Genomic DNA, 17,577 nt, shown 5'->3' on the forward strand with positions numbered 1-17,577 from the left:
CTCAGGTCACAGATGTCACCAGGTTTTATTTTTCCCCAATACCTTGCATATTCTTGATTTGCATTCTCAGTTGCCAATATCTCATGCTGAACATCCTCTGCATTTTTCTCAGCCTTGGCCACTTTTTCGTGAAGTGACATGTTCTCCACCTTAAGATCTTCTATCTCACTTGCTGCTGATGCTTTATAGCTTATAAAAAAGAAAAAAGGTTAAAGGATTTTTCTAACTGCTCTATGCATGACAAACCTATAGCTGATTAGCTTATATTTTATGCACTTTTAGGCAGAGGTCCCCAACCCCTGGCCCGTGGACCGGTAGCGGTCTGCAGCCTGTTAGGAACAGGGCCGCACAGCAGGAGGTGAGCTGCGGGGCGAGCTAGTGAAGCTTCATCTGCCACTCCCCATCACTGGCATTACTGCCTGAACCACAGCCCCGCCCCTCCCAGTCCCAACCCCATGGAAAAACTGTCTTCCATGAAACCAGTCCCTGGTGCCAAAAAGGTTGGCGACTGCTGCTTTTAGGTAAAACAAATAAAATCTTTTCTGTTTTTGCATTTGCATAGGTAAGAATTCAATGTTTTGAAGTCAGTACTTATATGACACATGCTGTTCATTTAAAGAGTCAAGTGCCTACTATGTGCGGAAACTAGGCCTAGAGATGCAAAGAAATCAACTACCAAACATCGAAATTATCCCCAAACAAAAAGCCCACACATCCTTCCACCTATTGTCACAGACTTTATCATCCTGTGGGTAAGAGAGGGAAAAAAATGCCCCCACAGGTCTTTGCAAAAAAAAAAAAAAAAAAAAGGAAAAATAAATATATATAATTAAATTTGTAGTAAGTGTTTTGAAGGAAAACTACAGAACACCTTAGCTGATTAGCTGATAGAAATGGAAGAGGCCTTTCTGAGGAATTTACAGTTAAGCTGAGACATGATGGATAGGAAGGATTTAGCTAGCCAGTTGGGGACAAGTATTTCAGAGGGAAAAGATGCATATGTGCTCAGAGACAGGTAGAACACAGTCCATAAAGAGCTGGGACTGGAGTCTAATGAACAAGAGAGGCAGGGGCAGAAGCAAGAGGCATGAGGCCAGTCATCACTGGTGGGGCACAGTGAGTGGGATTACCTGAGGGATAAAGGAGAGACTTCAAAGGTCTCTAAGTAAGTGTGTAGATTATTCTAGAGATACGTGGAGAACTGACTGGGGAAGGGGCAGGAATGCTAAACTGGAGGATTAACTAGAAGGCAATTATTTTTCAGCCCAGGTGAGTGGTAAAAGAATCTTGAACCAAGGAGTTGGCAATGGTAAGATATGAGCTCTCTTTTGGAGGCAGAATTGAAAAATTCAAGAAATAGATTGGATGTTGGGAGAAGGGGAGAGAAAATGATCAAGATGACTCTAAGATTTATGGAACGAGAAACTCGGAAGATGGAGATATCACTGACTGGGCTCAACAAGAATGAGAAACTAGAGGGAGAAAGAGGTAGAAAGGAGATCAAGAGCTGTTTTGGTCAGGTTAATGTTAGACGATAGTGAGATATCTACTTGCAGAAGTCAAGTAGGAAGCTGGATACATGGGTAGGAAGCTGAAAGGATAGGTCTGGTTTGAAGAAATAAATTTTAATGTTATTAGCATACTGATGGTGAGTGACATCATAGAATGGTTGAAAACTTCTTAAGGCAGTACTTTTTAAAATAGCAAGAAGGGAAATCGCTTTTCAGGGTTGAGAATAGCACTAAAAATTATATATATATTTAATCTATATAATTCATATTCATGTTGACATGCGTAAATTATAATTAAAATATATATACTCACATACATTATGTGTGTGTATATATATATGTATGTCATAATATATCAGATGTAGGAACAGATCACAGGGGAAAGAAGGTACTAGTCAATGAATGGGTACTAGGCAATTGATTATCCATATGGGAAAACAAAAGTAAATTTTATCCCTTTATCACTACACATACAGAAATCAGTTCTAGGTGGAAAAATGAAAAGTGAAACTTTGGAACTTTTAGAAAAAAAATAGGTGAATATCTTTATGTTCTTGGGATAGAAAGAAGTTTTGGATGTGAACGTGTTCAATAAAAATTTGTAAACTTAAGCACATTAAAATCAAGAATTTCTATTCATCAGAAGAAACCATAGGCACTTCCCTGATGGTCCAGTGGTAAAGAATCCACCTTCCAATGCAGGGGCCTCGGGTTCGATCCCTGGTCAGGGAACTAAGATCCCATATGCCGTGGGGCAATTAAGCCCGAGTGCCACAACTATTGAGGTTGCATGCCTCAACAAGAGAGCCCATGTGCCGCAAACTACAGAGCCCACACACTCTTGAGCCCGCGCGCCACAACTATAGAGCCCATCCACCCTGTAGCCCGGGCACCACAACTAGAGAGAGAAAACCTGCACACCAAACTAGAGAGAAGCCCGAGCGCTGCAACAAAGAGACCGCATGCCGCAATGAAAGATCCCACATGCCCCAATGAAGATCCTGCGTGCTGCACCTAAGACCCGATGCAGCCAAAAAAATAAAGAAAAAAAATAGATAATCAGCAAGGACCTATGTATACCAAGGAGGTCTATCAACACTCTGTAATAACCTACGTGGGAAGAGAATCCAAAGATGAATAGATATATGTATATGTATAACAGAAAAAGATACTGTACACCTACAACATATACAATATTGTATATAAATGTTACCCCCCAAAAATAAAAATTAATAAAGAAAAGAGGTAGTGAGACACAAGCTTTAAAAAAAAAAAGAAGAAACCATAAAGAAAATGAAAAGACAAGCCACACTTTGCGAGAAGATATTTGCAATCCATATCACTGATAAAAACTACAAATCAACAAATAACAGAAATGAAATGAGAGAGAAATGAAAAAAAGTCACATACAAGCCTGTTACAGAAAAGGAAAGATAAATCATCCATAAGAAAAAGCTCTTTTACATTTATTACACTGGCAAAATTTATGAAGTCTGACAAGTTTTGGAGGGGAGATAGATCATTGAGAACTCACACATCACTAGTGGGAGTGTAGATTTTCACACCCACTTTGTAAAGTGATTGGGCATTAAATTTTAAGGTTGAACATTCACTTAAATATTACTTTAGATAAATTCTTACACGTGTATACTAGGAGACCACAAGAATATTCATTGAGTACTATTAAAAAAATGAAAGAAATGGGAAACAACCCAAAAGCCCAAACTGAGAATGGATAAATAGTGGTAGATTGATAAAATCAAATATTCTGTAACAGTGACCATGAATGAACACTGGCAACACTGTGATTGAATCCTAGAAACATACCTAATGCAGAGTGAAAGGGCAAGTCCCAGGATATGGCATACACTACATGACATTTTTGGTGAAGTTCAGGAAAAAACAAAACTAGATAATATATTATTCATATGGATATACATGCTATACAATTATACACAGGAAAAAAAGCAAGGAAATAATCAATGTAGACTCTGAGATGGTGTTATCTGTCGGAGGAAAGCATGAAGGCATGAAGATGGGATAGTGGAAGAACTCATATATATACCAAGCGGTTGAAAATCTTTTAGCCTGTAGGTTGTCTTCTATGAGCTCATGCATGTTAATTTTACCTTTATGCTTTATAATTTATGTATACATTGTATATCTTTTCTATTTGTTGAACATACTAAAATAGATAAAAGAAGAGCCCTTACCCCCAAATTATATAAAGTATATACAATAAGTAAAAATGTTAACATTAATATACTCTTGGTGTGAGACTGTGTGATGTATCGGTATTTGTTGTATTATCCTTTGCAACTTGTAGTCCCCTCCAAAATAAACTTTAAAAAAAGGGAAAATAACAAGTGAGAAAAATAGGAAGTGAAGAAGTGGATACAGTATATAATCTTCTATCAAGAAGATGGGCTATGAGATGCAAACTATTATATATAGGATGGATCAACAACAAGGTCCTACTGTATAGCACAGGGAACTATATTCAATATCCTGTGATAAGCCATAATGGAAAATAATATGAAAAGGAATGTATATATATATGTATAACTAAATCACTTTGCAATACAGCAGAAATTAACACAACACTGTAAATCAACTATATTTCAATAAAATAAATTAAAAGAAAAAAAAGAAGAAGATGGGGGGAATTCGCTGGTGGTCCAGTGGTTGGTTGGGACTCCACGCTTCCATTGCAGGGGGCACGGGTTCGATCCCTGGTCGGGCGAACTAAGATCTCACAAACTGCGCGGCCAAAAAAAAAAAAAGGCTACGAAGAGGAGTAGAATTTTGGGGTAAGAAGGGTGCTGGGAGTGACAGGTGTTATTGGATAACTGCAGAAGGAAGTGGGGGGTAAAGAGAGACTTTTTAAAAATGTATTTTAAAGATGAAGGCATATTGACATGATTTAATATTGACTGGAAAAATTCTAGAAGAAAGGCTGAAAATTATGAGACAAGGGATAAATGATAGCATGAGGTCACTGAAGGTTAAAGGAATTAGATACTTCATCTGTAATAAGTGGGAGGAAGACGGGATGAGCATAGATGCAGGTGCGTTTACAGGTTTGATGAAGAGGAAATAAAAGCGTTTGGATTCTTCATGAGGAAAATGATGACATCAGGAGAGTCGGACAGAAGTGCCAAAGGTCTGAGAATGCATGAAATTTGAAGTGGGTAGTTGGAAAGGGAAATTACTATATATTCTAAGATACGAGGTAACATTAAATGCCCATTTATGATTGGACACTATGGAATTTAAAGTAATACCAATTGTTTTATTTTTGTGATTATTTTGTGGACAGATGTTCCTACGTAAACACCCCTCCTTGCTCATGTATGTTCGAGAGTGCAGTCTCCCCATACAAATACCTTTCAAATTGAGCGGTAACATCTCTCAGGCTCTGCACTGTACTGTTATACCTTTCCTGCAAAAGCAGTGTGGTCTGAGCATGAGCAGCATTACTTTTCTCCAGTTCAGCTTCTTTCCTAAGAAAAAGGAACAGTTAAAAGATAAAATGCTAACTGCAAATCATTAGTCTCAGAAAGAGACTAGGATTACCTTTGACACTGTGAATCATATATCCCACATCTTCATGTTTATATCAGATACTGGCAGCTTAGACCTAAATTTATGACCTACATCTAATAGCCTGTTCATTTACATACAGCTTCATTTTATCTTTCCTGCTTTTATTTTACTTCTGTTTTCATCCTAATTTACTTACTTATCGTTTCATATCATACGTACTTAGGTAGGTAGTTTAAACACTTTTTTGGAAGAAAGTAGATTAAAAAGACTCTGAAAGAAAATCTTGATAGCAGCCAAATCTAAAGAATGTGAAGGATTACCAGTTAAAAAGCACTAGGGTTGAATAAAATTTAATTCTCTGCATTTAGACATTTAAGGAACACTAGGTACAGTTAAGTTAACTTCATTTTAAGAGTTCTTTTGAAAAAAGAGTTACAGAACTATGTGGATTTATTTTGATTACACCAATTACCACATAATAAATTGTTATCCAAAGATTCAACAACTTATTTAGTAGACTATTTTGCATAGACAGAATGGCTTTTAAGACATCTTTATAAATATATACTATAAAACTATAGAGATTTTAAAAAATATTAATATTACATATTACCACAATGGTGATACAACATTTTTGGTAGGCATATGAGCTTATAAGAGATCTTTTAAAGAACAAATAAAAACTGTAAGTAAGAAGCATTATTCACTTACAGACTAAGTTGGACACTGAGACAAGATAGTTGATCAAATTCATTCTGTAATGAGTATAGGGTTTAAAAAATATATACCACAGCTAAAAGCAATCAACTAGTACTAAAGGGTTTATAATAAAAATGTTCTCTTTCCTGCCCCCTAGAGGAATCGTTGTCAACTTCTAAGTTTTTCTCTTAAGCTTGAAATTTCCAGGCTGGAAAGAACCTTAGAAATGATCTCATAAAACTCCTTTATTTTATATCTAATAAAACAGAAAATAAAAGAAATTAAGATTGTCTTGCTCAGAATCACACAACTAGTTAACAGATCTAGGAATAAAATCCTTATCTCCTGACCTCCGGACTGAGTTTGTTGAGTTAGAATAAATGATTATCTCATCTTTCTTTCCTAAACTGACATCATCCACTCAAGTTTCTTAAAGTACCTGTTCCCTGAGGCTGGTTGCAATATAGAACAATCCCCCTAAGTACACTTTGGTAGTGTTCCCCAAAATGCAAGCATAGAGAAAACTTTGGTGTTTTTTTAATCAGTAACAAAAGAAAACAGAAAAGGGATTAATAACAAAAGTACCTAATAAGAGATAGATACACACTTGTGAAATAAGTGGCGATTCTGTAGCTTTATGTCTAGTCCATGGTTCCTTGCTAGAAAATGTTTTACTGCTGAAATCCCAAGGATTCAAATATTTATTCACAAATTGAACTCAAGAATCAACCCAGATATTTTTGTTTTATTTTGTTTTTATACCTTTTGTATTTATTAGCGCTCTCTCTTTTTTTTAACAACTTAAACTTTTAATTTTTATTTTATTTTATTTATTTTGGTTGTGCCAGGTCTTAGTTGCGGCAGGTGGGCTCCTTTGTTGTAGGTTGTTAGTTGTGTCATGCAGATCCTTAGTTGTGGCACGTGAATTCTTAGTTGCAGCACGCATGTGGGATCTAATCCCCTGACCAGGGATCGAACCCCTGTCCCCTGCATTGGAAGGTGGGTTCTTAACCACTGCGCCAACAGGGAAGTCCCTCAACCCATTTAAATAAATGTAGTGGAGAAGGACCTATAATGTGATGAAAATAGTATGGAATAAGAGTTTAAAAAAAAAAAAAAAGCATGAGAACTTAGGCTTTCTACTTTTTTTTTTTTTTAAACCCACTAGCTTTGTCTACCTGAAATTGTCCTCCTCCTCTTTCTGGCTTTGGAGACTGAGGTTATTTATTTACTTATTTTTTTATAAATTTATTTTATTTTTGGCTGCATTGGGTCTTCGTTACTGCGCGTGGGCTCTCTCTGGTTGCAGCAAGCGGGGGCTGCTCTTTGCTGTGGTGTACAGGCTTCTCACTGTGGTGGCTTCTCTTGTTGCAGAGCACAGGCTCTATGTGCCCAGGCTTCAGTAGTTGTGGCACGTGGGCTCAGTAGTTGTGGTGCACAGGCTTAGTTGCTCCATGGCATGTGGGATCTTCCCAGACCAGGGCTCGAACCCGTGTCCCCTGCACTGGCAGGCGGATTCCTAACCACTGCGCCACCAGGGAAGCCCCAGGCTTTCTACTTTTAATGACAAATTTTTTATTTTTGAATGTTTCCCAGTTCTGGTTGTTTTTTTCCCATTGTGCTTTTTGATTGTTACTTCTGAAGTGTTTGTGCTCCCTCAAAAGAGGTAATTAAAAGTATAACTTACACTATGATGCATATATGGACAAAAAATGGAAATGTTTCTTATTAAAGGGTGGGAATCTTATTATTTTGGATATTTTTCTAAATCTGTTATCATTCTAATGCTAATGTCCAATAATTTTTAGAAAATATAAGAGCAGTATAGGAATACAAAATTTTGGTTATTAAAACTCTCTTTAGTTAAACCTTGGGCCTTAAATAAAGAAAGGGCATGGCTTCTGACTTTGGCTGTCATACTTGTTTATATGCACATCCTGTGCATGTACTTTACCTGTCTGTGTTTATCCCTTATTTGTAAAATAATTCCAACCTCACCACTCACACGATTGGTGTGAGAATCCTGAGAGAATGTACTAGAAAACACCTGTCAACATTTGAAGTCATATATAAAAATGAAGTCCTATTAATACAAACCCTTTCAGTCTTTCTTCCATGAGTTTTAGTTCTTCACCTCTAGATTCTGATTCTTCTTCCAATTGCTTGACCAGGCTTTCAACTTGTTCCTCCTTTTGCTGTAATTTATCTAGCTCATCCAGTGCTTGCTTTAATTCTCCCTCAAAGAGATTCCTCTCTTTAACCATTTCCTCTTGAAAAGAACATAGCTTCTGTTGAAGACTAGAAGATAATTCCTGCATCCAAATAGAAAACCATCAAAATAATTTGAAAGCTTTTGAAAATTTAATAAATAATTAAATTAAATTGAATGATTTGTGAGGTTTTACTGAGGGCAAAAAAGAAGTACAGATGATGAAGTATGGACACTAAATTCAAGAGCCTCCAGGAAACTTGAAAAATAGAGAGATATCATATTTATTTTATCATGGATTATATCCTACACTTTGTTAACATTATGGTAAATGCTATTTCAGTCTTTTTTCCTACGCAACACACACACAGACACGTGCGCGCACACACACACACACACACACACTTAGAAAACCAAAATCATATTCTACAACTGACTTTTATCATTTTTCTCATGATTTATATAAAAAGAGTACTATGATTTCAATGTTATATAAAATATTTTAATGTTATATAACATGAGTAAATATGAATAAATAAATACAAATAAATCACTTGTGAAAAAATTTTAACATTACAAATAAAATGAAAATTGCCTACTTGTATTCTAACCTTAGTTTTCCCATTCCAGAGATAACCACTAGTTTGGTATTCTATGCCTTATGGTCTTTTTCTATATATTTATATACTTAAAGTGTAAATGATATATACTGTGTATGCAAAGGTCATTTAAAATATCATAAAAATAGTAGTTGAGATCTTTTCAAGTCAATATATACAGATCTACTTAATTCCTTTGTTGTTGCAGATTGACCAATGATACAAAATTTCATGTGCATGTGAATGCCTGCTTGCCCAACTCTCACCAATGTGTCATATTAGTAAATGTTTTAATATGTGCCAATCTTGTAAGTGACAAAAACAAATTATTTCTATTTCTTGGATTACTACTAAGGTAGTGCATCTTCTCGTGTTTACAGACTACCTGAATTTCTTTTTTTTTTTTTAATTTAAAAATTTTTTTGGCTGCACCATGCAGCTTGTGTGATCCTAGTTCCCAGACCAGGGATCGAACCTGGGCCCCCTGCAGTGGAAGCATGGAGTCCTAATCACTGGACCGCCAGGGAAGTCCCGAAGCTATCTGAATTTCTACTTCTAAGAATTATTTATTTCCATCCTATGCCTATTTTTTTTTTTTTTTTAGTGAATTGTCCTTTTTTCCTCATTGATATGTAAAGTGTTCTTTATGTAATCTGCATTTTAAATAACTGTCAGTTTCCTTTCTTGTCTAATTAGACACTCTTTTACCATAGAACTGTAAATGCCGATGTAGTAATCTAACACAAGAATGTGCTGAAAAATTTTTTTAAACAATTTCCTTATTTTGCTTCAACTGCTCCTTGAATTTTTTCACATTATGAATAACGCTGTGGTGAACAGCAGTTAAATACGTGGCATAGGCACGATTATTTCCTCAGGATAAGATTCTAGAAGTAGAATTGCTGGATCAAAGGACATATACAATTTAAAGGTTTTCTGATATACAGGGAAATGTATTACCTAAAAGAAGCACTAGCGTTTTAAAATATTGTAGTAAACTACCTTTTCTTGTTGCAGAAGTGAATCAATTTGCAACACTTTTTGTTGTAGCTCTTCATGTTCTTGTTGTTTAAGAACAGACCTCTCTTTTAAGTTTCGTATCTCAGAGTTTAGATTTTCATCCTGTTCTCTGTCCCTATTGATGAGGTCTTCTAGAAAAGGGAAAACATTAACAATGCTGTAATTAGATACTAATATTAACTTTGAGAAACCCAGATTCCCATAATATTCCACTATACTGCTTTGTAGCATGTTACAGAGATCAAGTATTTCCAAAGGGGGGAAAAATAACTCTGAAGTTGGTATGATTACTATATATAAAATAGTATGTATATTATATAATAAAACCCCCAAACCTAGTTCTATGTATCTACCAATTTTAAATGGCCACCCAATGGGGAAGTCAAGAACTGCACAACCATATATATTTCAATCAAGACAAGAAATATATTGAAATAAGCAGACAACAAATATCATAAAAGACAAAAATTCCCAAACATAGAACAAAATTTTTGTTGTTTATATAATTATTTTAGAAAGTTGTTATAACATAGCAGTACTTTTAAAAAATATCATCGGTAGTACTTATCTAAAGAAAGTAGTACTATAAACAGTGGAATACCTTTTTCTTTTTCAAGCAGCTGGCATTTAGCATTCATGTCTTCCACTTGTTTAGACAATATAGCAACATTTTCCTCCAGAGACTGCTTAAGGCTTAAAACTTCATGATTCTTCTCTTTCAGATTTTCTTCTAACTGGGCAATATCTAGCTTGTATTTTTCCACTTGATCTGATGCACAACTGCATTAAAACAAATTATGTTGAAGAGCACATCTATTTAAGCATAGGGAACATTAAATGAAAAGAGATGAAAATGATGTATTCACCACAGTTCAACAAAATAAAGTCCAATTTAAAACTACTCTTCATATTACCTTATTTCTTCGATGTATTCTAAAAGTTTTTCTGTTTCAGATTTTTCATCAATCTTTTCTTTCTCTATTGAAATACTAAAAAAAATTGCACATATTAATATACACAATAATCACGCATAATGCTTACTCTGTACCAGGTACTGTTATCTCAGGTAGGCTGACTCCGGAGTCCAAACTCCTAACCATTCACTTATGTGACCCCTGAAGTTGACAATTTAATATATGCAAATAGGAGGCTCAAGTTTTTTACTTTTAAGTAAGAAAGCTTTCCAAATATATTCTGACAAAAGGGTTATGATGATGAGAGTCATCCTCTGCAACACTCCAAGTGTAACAGAAATCATCTTTTCTGTAGCTTTCCTAGCTTCCCCACCCCCCACACATACAAAATAACATTTTGTGTGCCACAAAGCCTTTGTTCCAGGCTGCCTTATATTCAATTACTTATGTGTTTACCTCCTCCAAACACCACAATTTGAGAAACGGGCGAGCGACAAACAGACACCTTACACAAGGATATATACGAATGGTCAATAAGCACATAAAAAGATGCTCGACATTAATAACAACAAATTAAAATCACAAATGAGGGACTTCCCTGGTGGTGCAGTGGTTAAGAATCCACCTGCCAATGCAGGGCACATCGGTTCGAGCCCTGGTCCGGGAAGATCCCACATGCCATGGAGCAACTAAGCCCATGCGCCACAACTACTGAGCTCACGTGCCACAACTACTGAAGCCCGTGCGCCTAGAGCCTGTGCTCTGCAACAGAGAAGCCACCACAATGAGAAGCCTGTGCACTGCTATGAAGAGTAGCCCCCGCTCACCGCAACTAGAGAAAAGTCTACACACAGCAATGAAGTCCCAATGCAGCTAAGAATAAATAAAATAAATAAATTAAAATAAATAAATAAAATCACAAATGAGATACTACTTCACATCCACTAGAAAGGCCGAAATCAAATAGATGACAACATCAAATGTTGATGAAGATATGGAACAGATGAAACTATCACACATTGTTAGGTGGGAGTGTAAAACAGCAAAACCACTTTGAGTGTTTTAAAAAACGTTATATGTATACAACCCTATGACACAGAAATTCCACTCCTAGATATTTACTCAGAGAAATAAAAGCCTGTGTCTACAAAAAGGCATATATAGTTGACTTATTGATAATAGTCAAAAACTGGAAACCCAAGTATTGATCAATAGGAGAATAATAAACAAATGGAGGTATATTCATATAATGGAATACTACTCAGAAATGAAAGGAGCAAATTATAATACACCCAACAGTACGGCTGAATCTCAAAAAATTATCTTAAACAAAAGAAGCCACATATACACACATATGCATGCATGTGGTAATAAATGTCCCCAAAAAGGGCAAACTAATTTATGATGATAGAAGTCAGAAAGTGGTTGCAGGGGTACAGGGGCAGCCATGGGGGAGGAACAGGGGAGCAGGAAGGAGCACGAAGGAACTTTCCGAGGGGATGGCCACACTGTCTACCTTATTTGGGTGGTGGTTACACAGGTGTATACAATTGTCAAAAGTCACTAAACTGAATACTTATGATCTGTGCATTTTACTGTATACGAATTACAGCTGAGTAATAAAAAGAAGGCTAGGATTGTGCATTCATCACAGTTCCCTATACCAATACTTCTCAGCTTTGGTCTCACTACAACCTCTGTAAGATTATGTTGTTAGAAAGACCATGAGTCTTTCCTCATTATTGATACAGAAGACGTACAAAAGTAATACATTCATACATCTTTCAGCATAAAATGTTTGGGAATTATTAGGGCTCAACTGTCACTTAGGAAGAGAAATAGGGCAAGTAGAGGCAGGCAATGAGGTAAGTATGAAGGGAAGGTTAAAGTCTCAGTAAACAATAACTAGCAGAGAAAGGTAAATCAAAAATTGGTTACACACACACACACACACACACACACAAATTGGTTATACAAAGGAATCTCTTTCCTTTTAGTCACTCACATCTTCCCCTCAAGTTGTGCTATTTTCTCCTGAGACTCTTCGAGATTCTTCTGGGTAACCTGCAGCTTCACCTCCATGCCTTCTTGTTTAGCCATCACGCTCTACACAACAGAAACATCTGTTTTAGGAAATGAGAACTTGTTCAGATCCCCCGCTCCAGACACAGCAAACTTACCAAAGGTCACTCACCCTCATCTTTATTTCTCTTTTGTTTCGAAGTTTCATCAACTCAAGGCTTAGGATTCTCAAATTCTTCTGGTTACTATCATCAGAAAACTAAGTACAACGAACATAAAAAATCGAGAAATATTTTCTATTAAGTCCTGTAAAAAAATCACTTAAATATTGATTATCTATTATTGGGACTATTATTTGCCTACAACATACTCTGGTAGAGAAAAGAGCCAGGATTACTGGTTTTACACTACTACTGTTCTTCTCTCTCCTTTTCCTTCATGTGACTTTCTGGTCTACTTTTGAAATCAGCTTCAGTGGTTGTTTATCTGTATATGCTAGAAAGTCCACTGTGTGGCTCTAAGACAAGCTTCTTGGAGAGAATTTCGTAAAGTGTGTTTGCTTAATAAAATGCATCTGCATTGTTTGGTCTACTTTGAAATATGCAGACTATAGGGTCCATCGCAGGCCTAATAAATCAGAATCTCTCTGAGTGGGGCCTAGGAATCTGCTCCCTTCCCCGTGCTTAATTCTTATGCATTCTTACTCCCTCTGTAATCAAAGAGCCCAGTACATGACAGGCCTTGAATAAATGACTCTTATTAAGCTGAAGAGTGATTTACAGCTTCCTTCTACTTCTGTAAAAAAGCAAGACGACCATGTTAAGTCCTTTAAGATCATTAGTATATTAATATTGATAAATACAATTTATCTATTGAACACATTTAGTCCACACAATTATTCATTTCCCACTATATTTCCAAAAGGATTTGAGATGGAAGCTTGCTATTATGCTATTATTTCTTTCAGAGAAAGATCTTTAAAGATACTTCTAGATGTAAATTCTGCAACATTTATTAGTGGCCTTAGTTATTGGGGGTGACTTTGAAGAAGGTGAGAAAGTGTCAGACATTAAAACAAAAAGTAAACTTTTTTGTTTATAACCTCTTATGTGCCAGGCACCAAAATAAAAAAGATGCAATAATAATTCCTACTGGAAGCAGCTTAATATTTAAAGTACATTTAGTGAAGGAAAATGACTAAACTAGGCCTAAAATTCCCAAATAGCTATATGAGAAAAAAAACATGTTTATTATTTATTCAACTGTAAATATTATCATGAGGTTCAAATACCTTAGATTTTAGTAGCTCATTAGTCCTGGTTAATTCAATAAGCTGTTTTTCCAGTGAAGCATTACTTGCAGAGAGAGATGTTTTTTCCCTGACGGCAGCATTTAGCTTTGCTTCCGTCTTCTCCAACTCAGCTTCCAGATCCTGGATCCGCTTGTCTTGAGCACCACGTTCCTGCACAAGAACACGAATCTGGATAGAAACAAGGTGATGAATGAATAATTCACTGATTACTGCCAACATAATCACTAAATGCTACTGATAATCAAAATATTAAAGTTCTAGACAAACTTCTGATTGTGACATGATGCTCTTAGATATTCTTAGCTGTTTAAGCAATCATATTTATTTTATGACACATCTTGAAAAACTGTAAGCATTTTAAGAACAGAGGATTTGAACTGTCATAAACTTCTAGGTGTAATTAAACTGTTTATTCACTTTTAAGGTATTTCTACCTATAAAAAGTCTTCTTTACTCTAGTTCTAATTATAGGAAGTCAAATTATAGCTTGAAATGCTAAATATCTTTTTCATTTCTGGGAAAGCAGAACTGGGCTTCTGAGTAGGATATGGTAGGCATCAGCAAGCCATCATTCCTGCTGCAATTACTAGGTAAAAACCAAAACCTAAATCAAAAACACATACTTGTCAACAAAAAATGTGGAAGCCAGAGGACAATGAAATGTTTAAAAATGTATGCAGACAATCTGCCAATCAAAAATTCTATTCCCAATGAAAATATCCTTTAAAAATATGAAGGTGACATACAGATGTTTTCAGAGGGGAAAAAAAAAGGCTGAGAGTATTTGTCAACAGTAGAACTGCATAAGGAATTCTAAAGGAAGTTCTTCAGGCTGAAGGAAAATGATCCCAGGTGTTTGTAAGATATGCACTTTAAGGACATAGATTGACAATAAAGAGATCGGAAAAGATTTACCATGTAAACATTAAACAAAAGAAAGCTGATATGGCTATGTTAATATCATACAAAGCAGACTTTAAGGCAAAAAATATTACTAGGAATAAAGACTTTTACGGGTAAAAGATTATTTCAAGAGGAAGATATAATCTTAAATTTGTTGTGCACAACAAAGTAATATCATAACTTCAAGATATACAAAGCAAAAACTGACAGAATTAAAAAGATAAATAGACTAATCCCCAGAGCTACAAATTTAAAAATACCTTTCTCAGTAACTGATAGAGTAAACAGACAAAAATATCAGTAGAGATAAAGATCTGAAGAAAACTGTTAAACAACTTGAACTAATTGTCATATATAGACCGCTATAACCAACAAGTGCATGTACATTCTTTTCTAGTTCACATAAAACATTTACCCAAATAGACTATTAGCTGGGTATAAAAGTATCAAGAAAGCACAGCTGCATTAAATCACATGAAAAGTATTTTCTACCCTCATTGGCTTTGTATTCATACTAATCTCAGTATTCTAAGCCAATTGCTTTAACTAAAAATATATCAAGCACCACTTATATATACAGTTGTGAACTAGATGCTAGGGACTGAACGAGCTTCAAGATTCCCTACTATAAGATTCTTTATGCCTACATTATTGGTTTAAAACCAATGTTGATAGCACATCATAAAACAGAAAAAAGGATCCTGAGATTATCTACATCACACTTTTTTCAGTTAAAGAAACTTAAGCTCCAAAAAAGGACTGTAAACTCAAAAGACCAAGCAGATAATATAAATAAGAGAGCCAGGCGAGGACTGACTGAGCAAATGTGGGGTCTAAAGAAGGCAACGGATGTGGAAACTGTGCTATCAGATCTTCTAATTTTGCAAGAGAAGTCAGAAATCTGAATTTGTTTTGCATGATATTTTACTTTTAAATATTGATAATTAATTCAAATTAATCAAACAAACAACAAATACTGTGGGGCTTAAATAAAATAGAGCTGTATTTGTCAAAAATTTCTATTCTAAAAGATTAAGTAACTGATACAAATTACCAGTTCTAATCCTGGCACTGCCACTCACTCACCAGCTATCTCATAGACACTCGGAGACACTCAGTTATTATATATCTAAGTATTAACTCCTACATCATAGGCATGTATCCTCAATAAAATGATAGCCAGTATTACTAAAATAAATACAAAAAGGATCAGAGCAACAAGGGCAGAGATTTGCAAAGTTATTTTGACATATTCTGGATCTTAAGCCAACATTTAACTGTAATCAATAGTAAGTTTTAATACATCAAAAGAATATGTCTAGGGGACTTCCCTGGCGGTCCAGTGGTTAACACGCCACGCTTCCAATGCAGGGGGCACAGGTTTGATCCCTGGTTGGGGAACTAAGATCCCACATGCTGTGTGGTGTGGCCAAAAAATATAAATAAATAAATAAGTAGAAAATTCTTATTAAAAAAAAGAATATGTCTACTAGAAAGAGTTGCTCAGTAATGGAAACACAGAAAAAAGACTGCCAGAAAAGCAAAGCTGGCAGTGATCAGCCTTGCCCTGCTTAGGGAAGTAGGCAGGTTTTTTAGGTCAGCTTTGCTCAGTAGAGATTTCTGCTACGATGGAAATGCACTGTGCAGTATGGTAGCCACTTACCACTAGTGCCTACTGAGCAGGTGAAATGTGACTAGTGGAACTGAAGTACTGAATTCTTAATTTTATTTAAATAGGGACGTGGTAAATGGCTACTATATTGGATAGTACAGGCAGTAGGTCATTTTATCCTTGAGGAAGGCATATACCTATAGTGCAGAGATGCAGTAAGTTAGCACAACTCCATCACAATTCAAATAACCTGCTAGGATTTCATGCTCACCAAGTTTTCTAGCTAGCTACTGTCTTAACACATAGATTACTATATAGGAAGAGTGTATGCTATGAGTAAAGGTTAATATTTGATCCACATATAGTTGTAATAAACTAACATATTGATTTTAGTTATCCGTTTTTCATGAAGTAGATTATCTTGAATCCATCCCTTACTAAGCTAACAAATTGCATACCACATTGACAACCACGCTCTAAAATATGGTATCCAAGCCAAGGATTGGTTCCCCTGTAGGTACTGGCCTGGATGGTACATATGCCTCACTATATGACTCCTCAAATAGCAACAGAATCCTTGTCTCTTAACTATGTGTAACTCTTTTTCCATTATATTGCACTTACTTTTCAGTAAGTTGAAAGTACTGCTTACCTCTTTTGCCAACATCTTCAAATCTTTTTCATTCTTTTGAGATTCTTTCTATTTGAAAATCAAAGAACAGAGACAATCAAATTTAAGTGCCACAAATACCATAGCCAAATTTGATTTTTAGGTATCAGAAAAGATTAAGGGTTCCAAACATTTCACTGACTCTATAAAATATTTTGTAGGTGACTTACCTAGCAAATGAAGGAAAAGGTTCTTCAAATCTTAAAATATTTCGGGCTTGAACATTTTTTACCCCAATAGATGAGGCTTTTGCTAACAAGTCCACTGAAAAGAACAGGTCCTCTTTTCTAATGTTAAACAGCAATACATTTTAAATACTTAAGTATGCTATCTCAGGAAAAAAAACTCTTAAAAAGAGAAATCAGGGCTTCCCTGGTGGCGCAGTGGTTGAGAGTCCGCCTGCTGATGCAGGGGACACAGGTTCGTGCCCAGGTCCGGGAAGATCCCACATGCCGCGGAGCGGCTGGGCCTGTGAGCCATGGCCGCTGAGCCTGCGTGTCCAGAGCCTGTGCCCCGCAACAGGAGAGGCCACAACAGTGAGAGGCCCGCATACAGCAAAA

At 35.9% G+C, this 17,577-nt stretch overlaps 1 protein-coding gene across 7 annotated transcripts in view; it reads right to left on the bottom strand.

Annotated features, from left to right (window-relative positions):
• The window catches only part of HMMR (hyaluronan mediated motility receptor), a 50,381-nt gene that overhangs the window by 27,033 nt on the left and 5,771 nt on the right, over positions 1-17,577 (bottom strand). For 5 of the 7 annotated variants that reach the window (XM_027084365.1, XM_027084364.1, XM_027084363.1 and 2 more), the window contains exons 4-13: positions 17,000-17,047; positions 13,812-14,000; positions 12,693-12,779; positions 12,504-12,604; positions 10,499-10,573; positions 10,186-10,364; positions 9,567-9,715; positions 7,854-8,068; positions 4,898-5,014; positions 43-189 (exon numbers count right to left, since the gene is read on the bottom strand). In XM_027084365.1, coding sequence (XP_026940166.1) covers positions 43-189; positions 4,898-5,014; positions 7,854-8,068; positions 9,567-9,715; positions 10,186-10,364; positions 10,499-10,573; positions 12,504-12,604; positions 12,693-12,779; positions 13,812-14,000; positions 17,000-17,047 — 1,307 coding nt within the window. The remainder of the gene's footprint in view (positions 1-42; positions 190-4,897; positions 5,015-7,853; positions 8,069-9,566; positions 9,716-10,185; positions 10,365-10,498; positions 10,574-12,503; positions 12,605-12,692; positions 12,780-13,811; positions 14,001-16,999; positions 17,048-17,577) is intronic. The other 2 variants (XM_027084369.1, XM_027084367.1) reach the window with 1 other exon arrangement.

Source organism: Aethalodelphis obliquidens, unplaced genomic scaffold, assembly GCF_003676395.1.
Source record: "Aethalodelphis obliquidens isolate GAN/ISIS:26980383/991018 unplaced genomic scaffold, ASM367639v1 scaffold52, whole genome shotgun sequence".
NCBI lineage: Eukaryota > Metazoa > Chordata > Mammalia > Artiodactyla > Delphinidae > Aethalodelphis > Aethalodelphis obliquidens.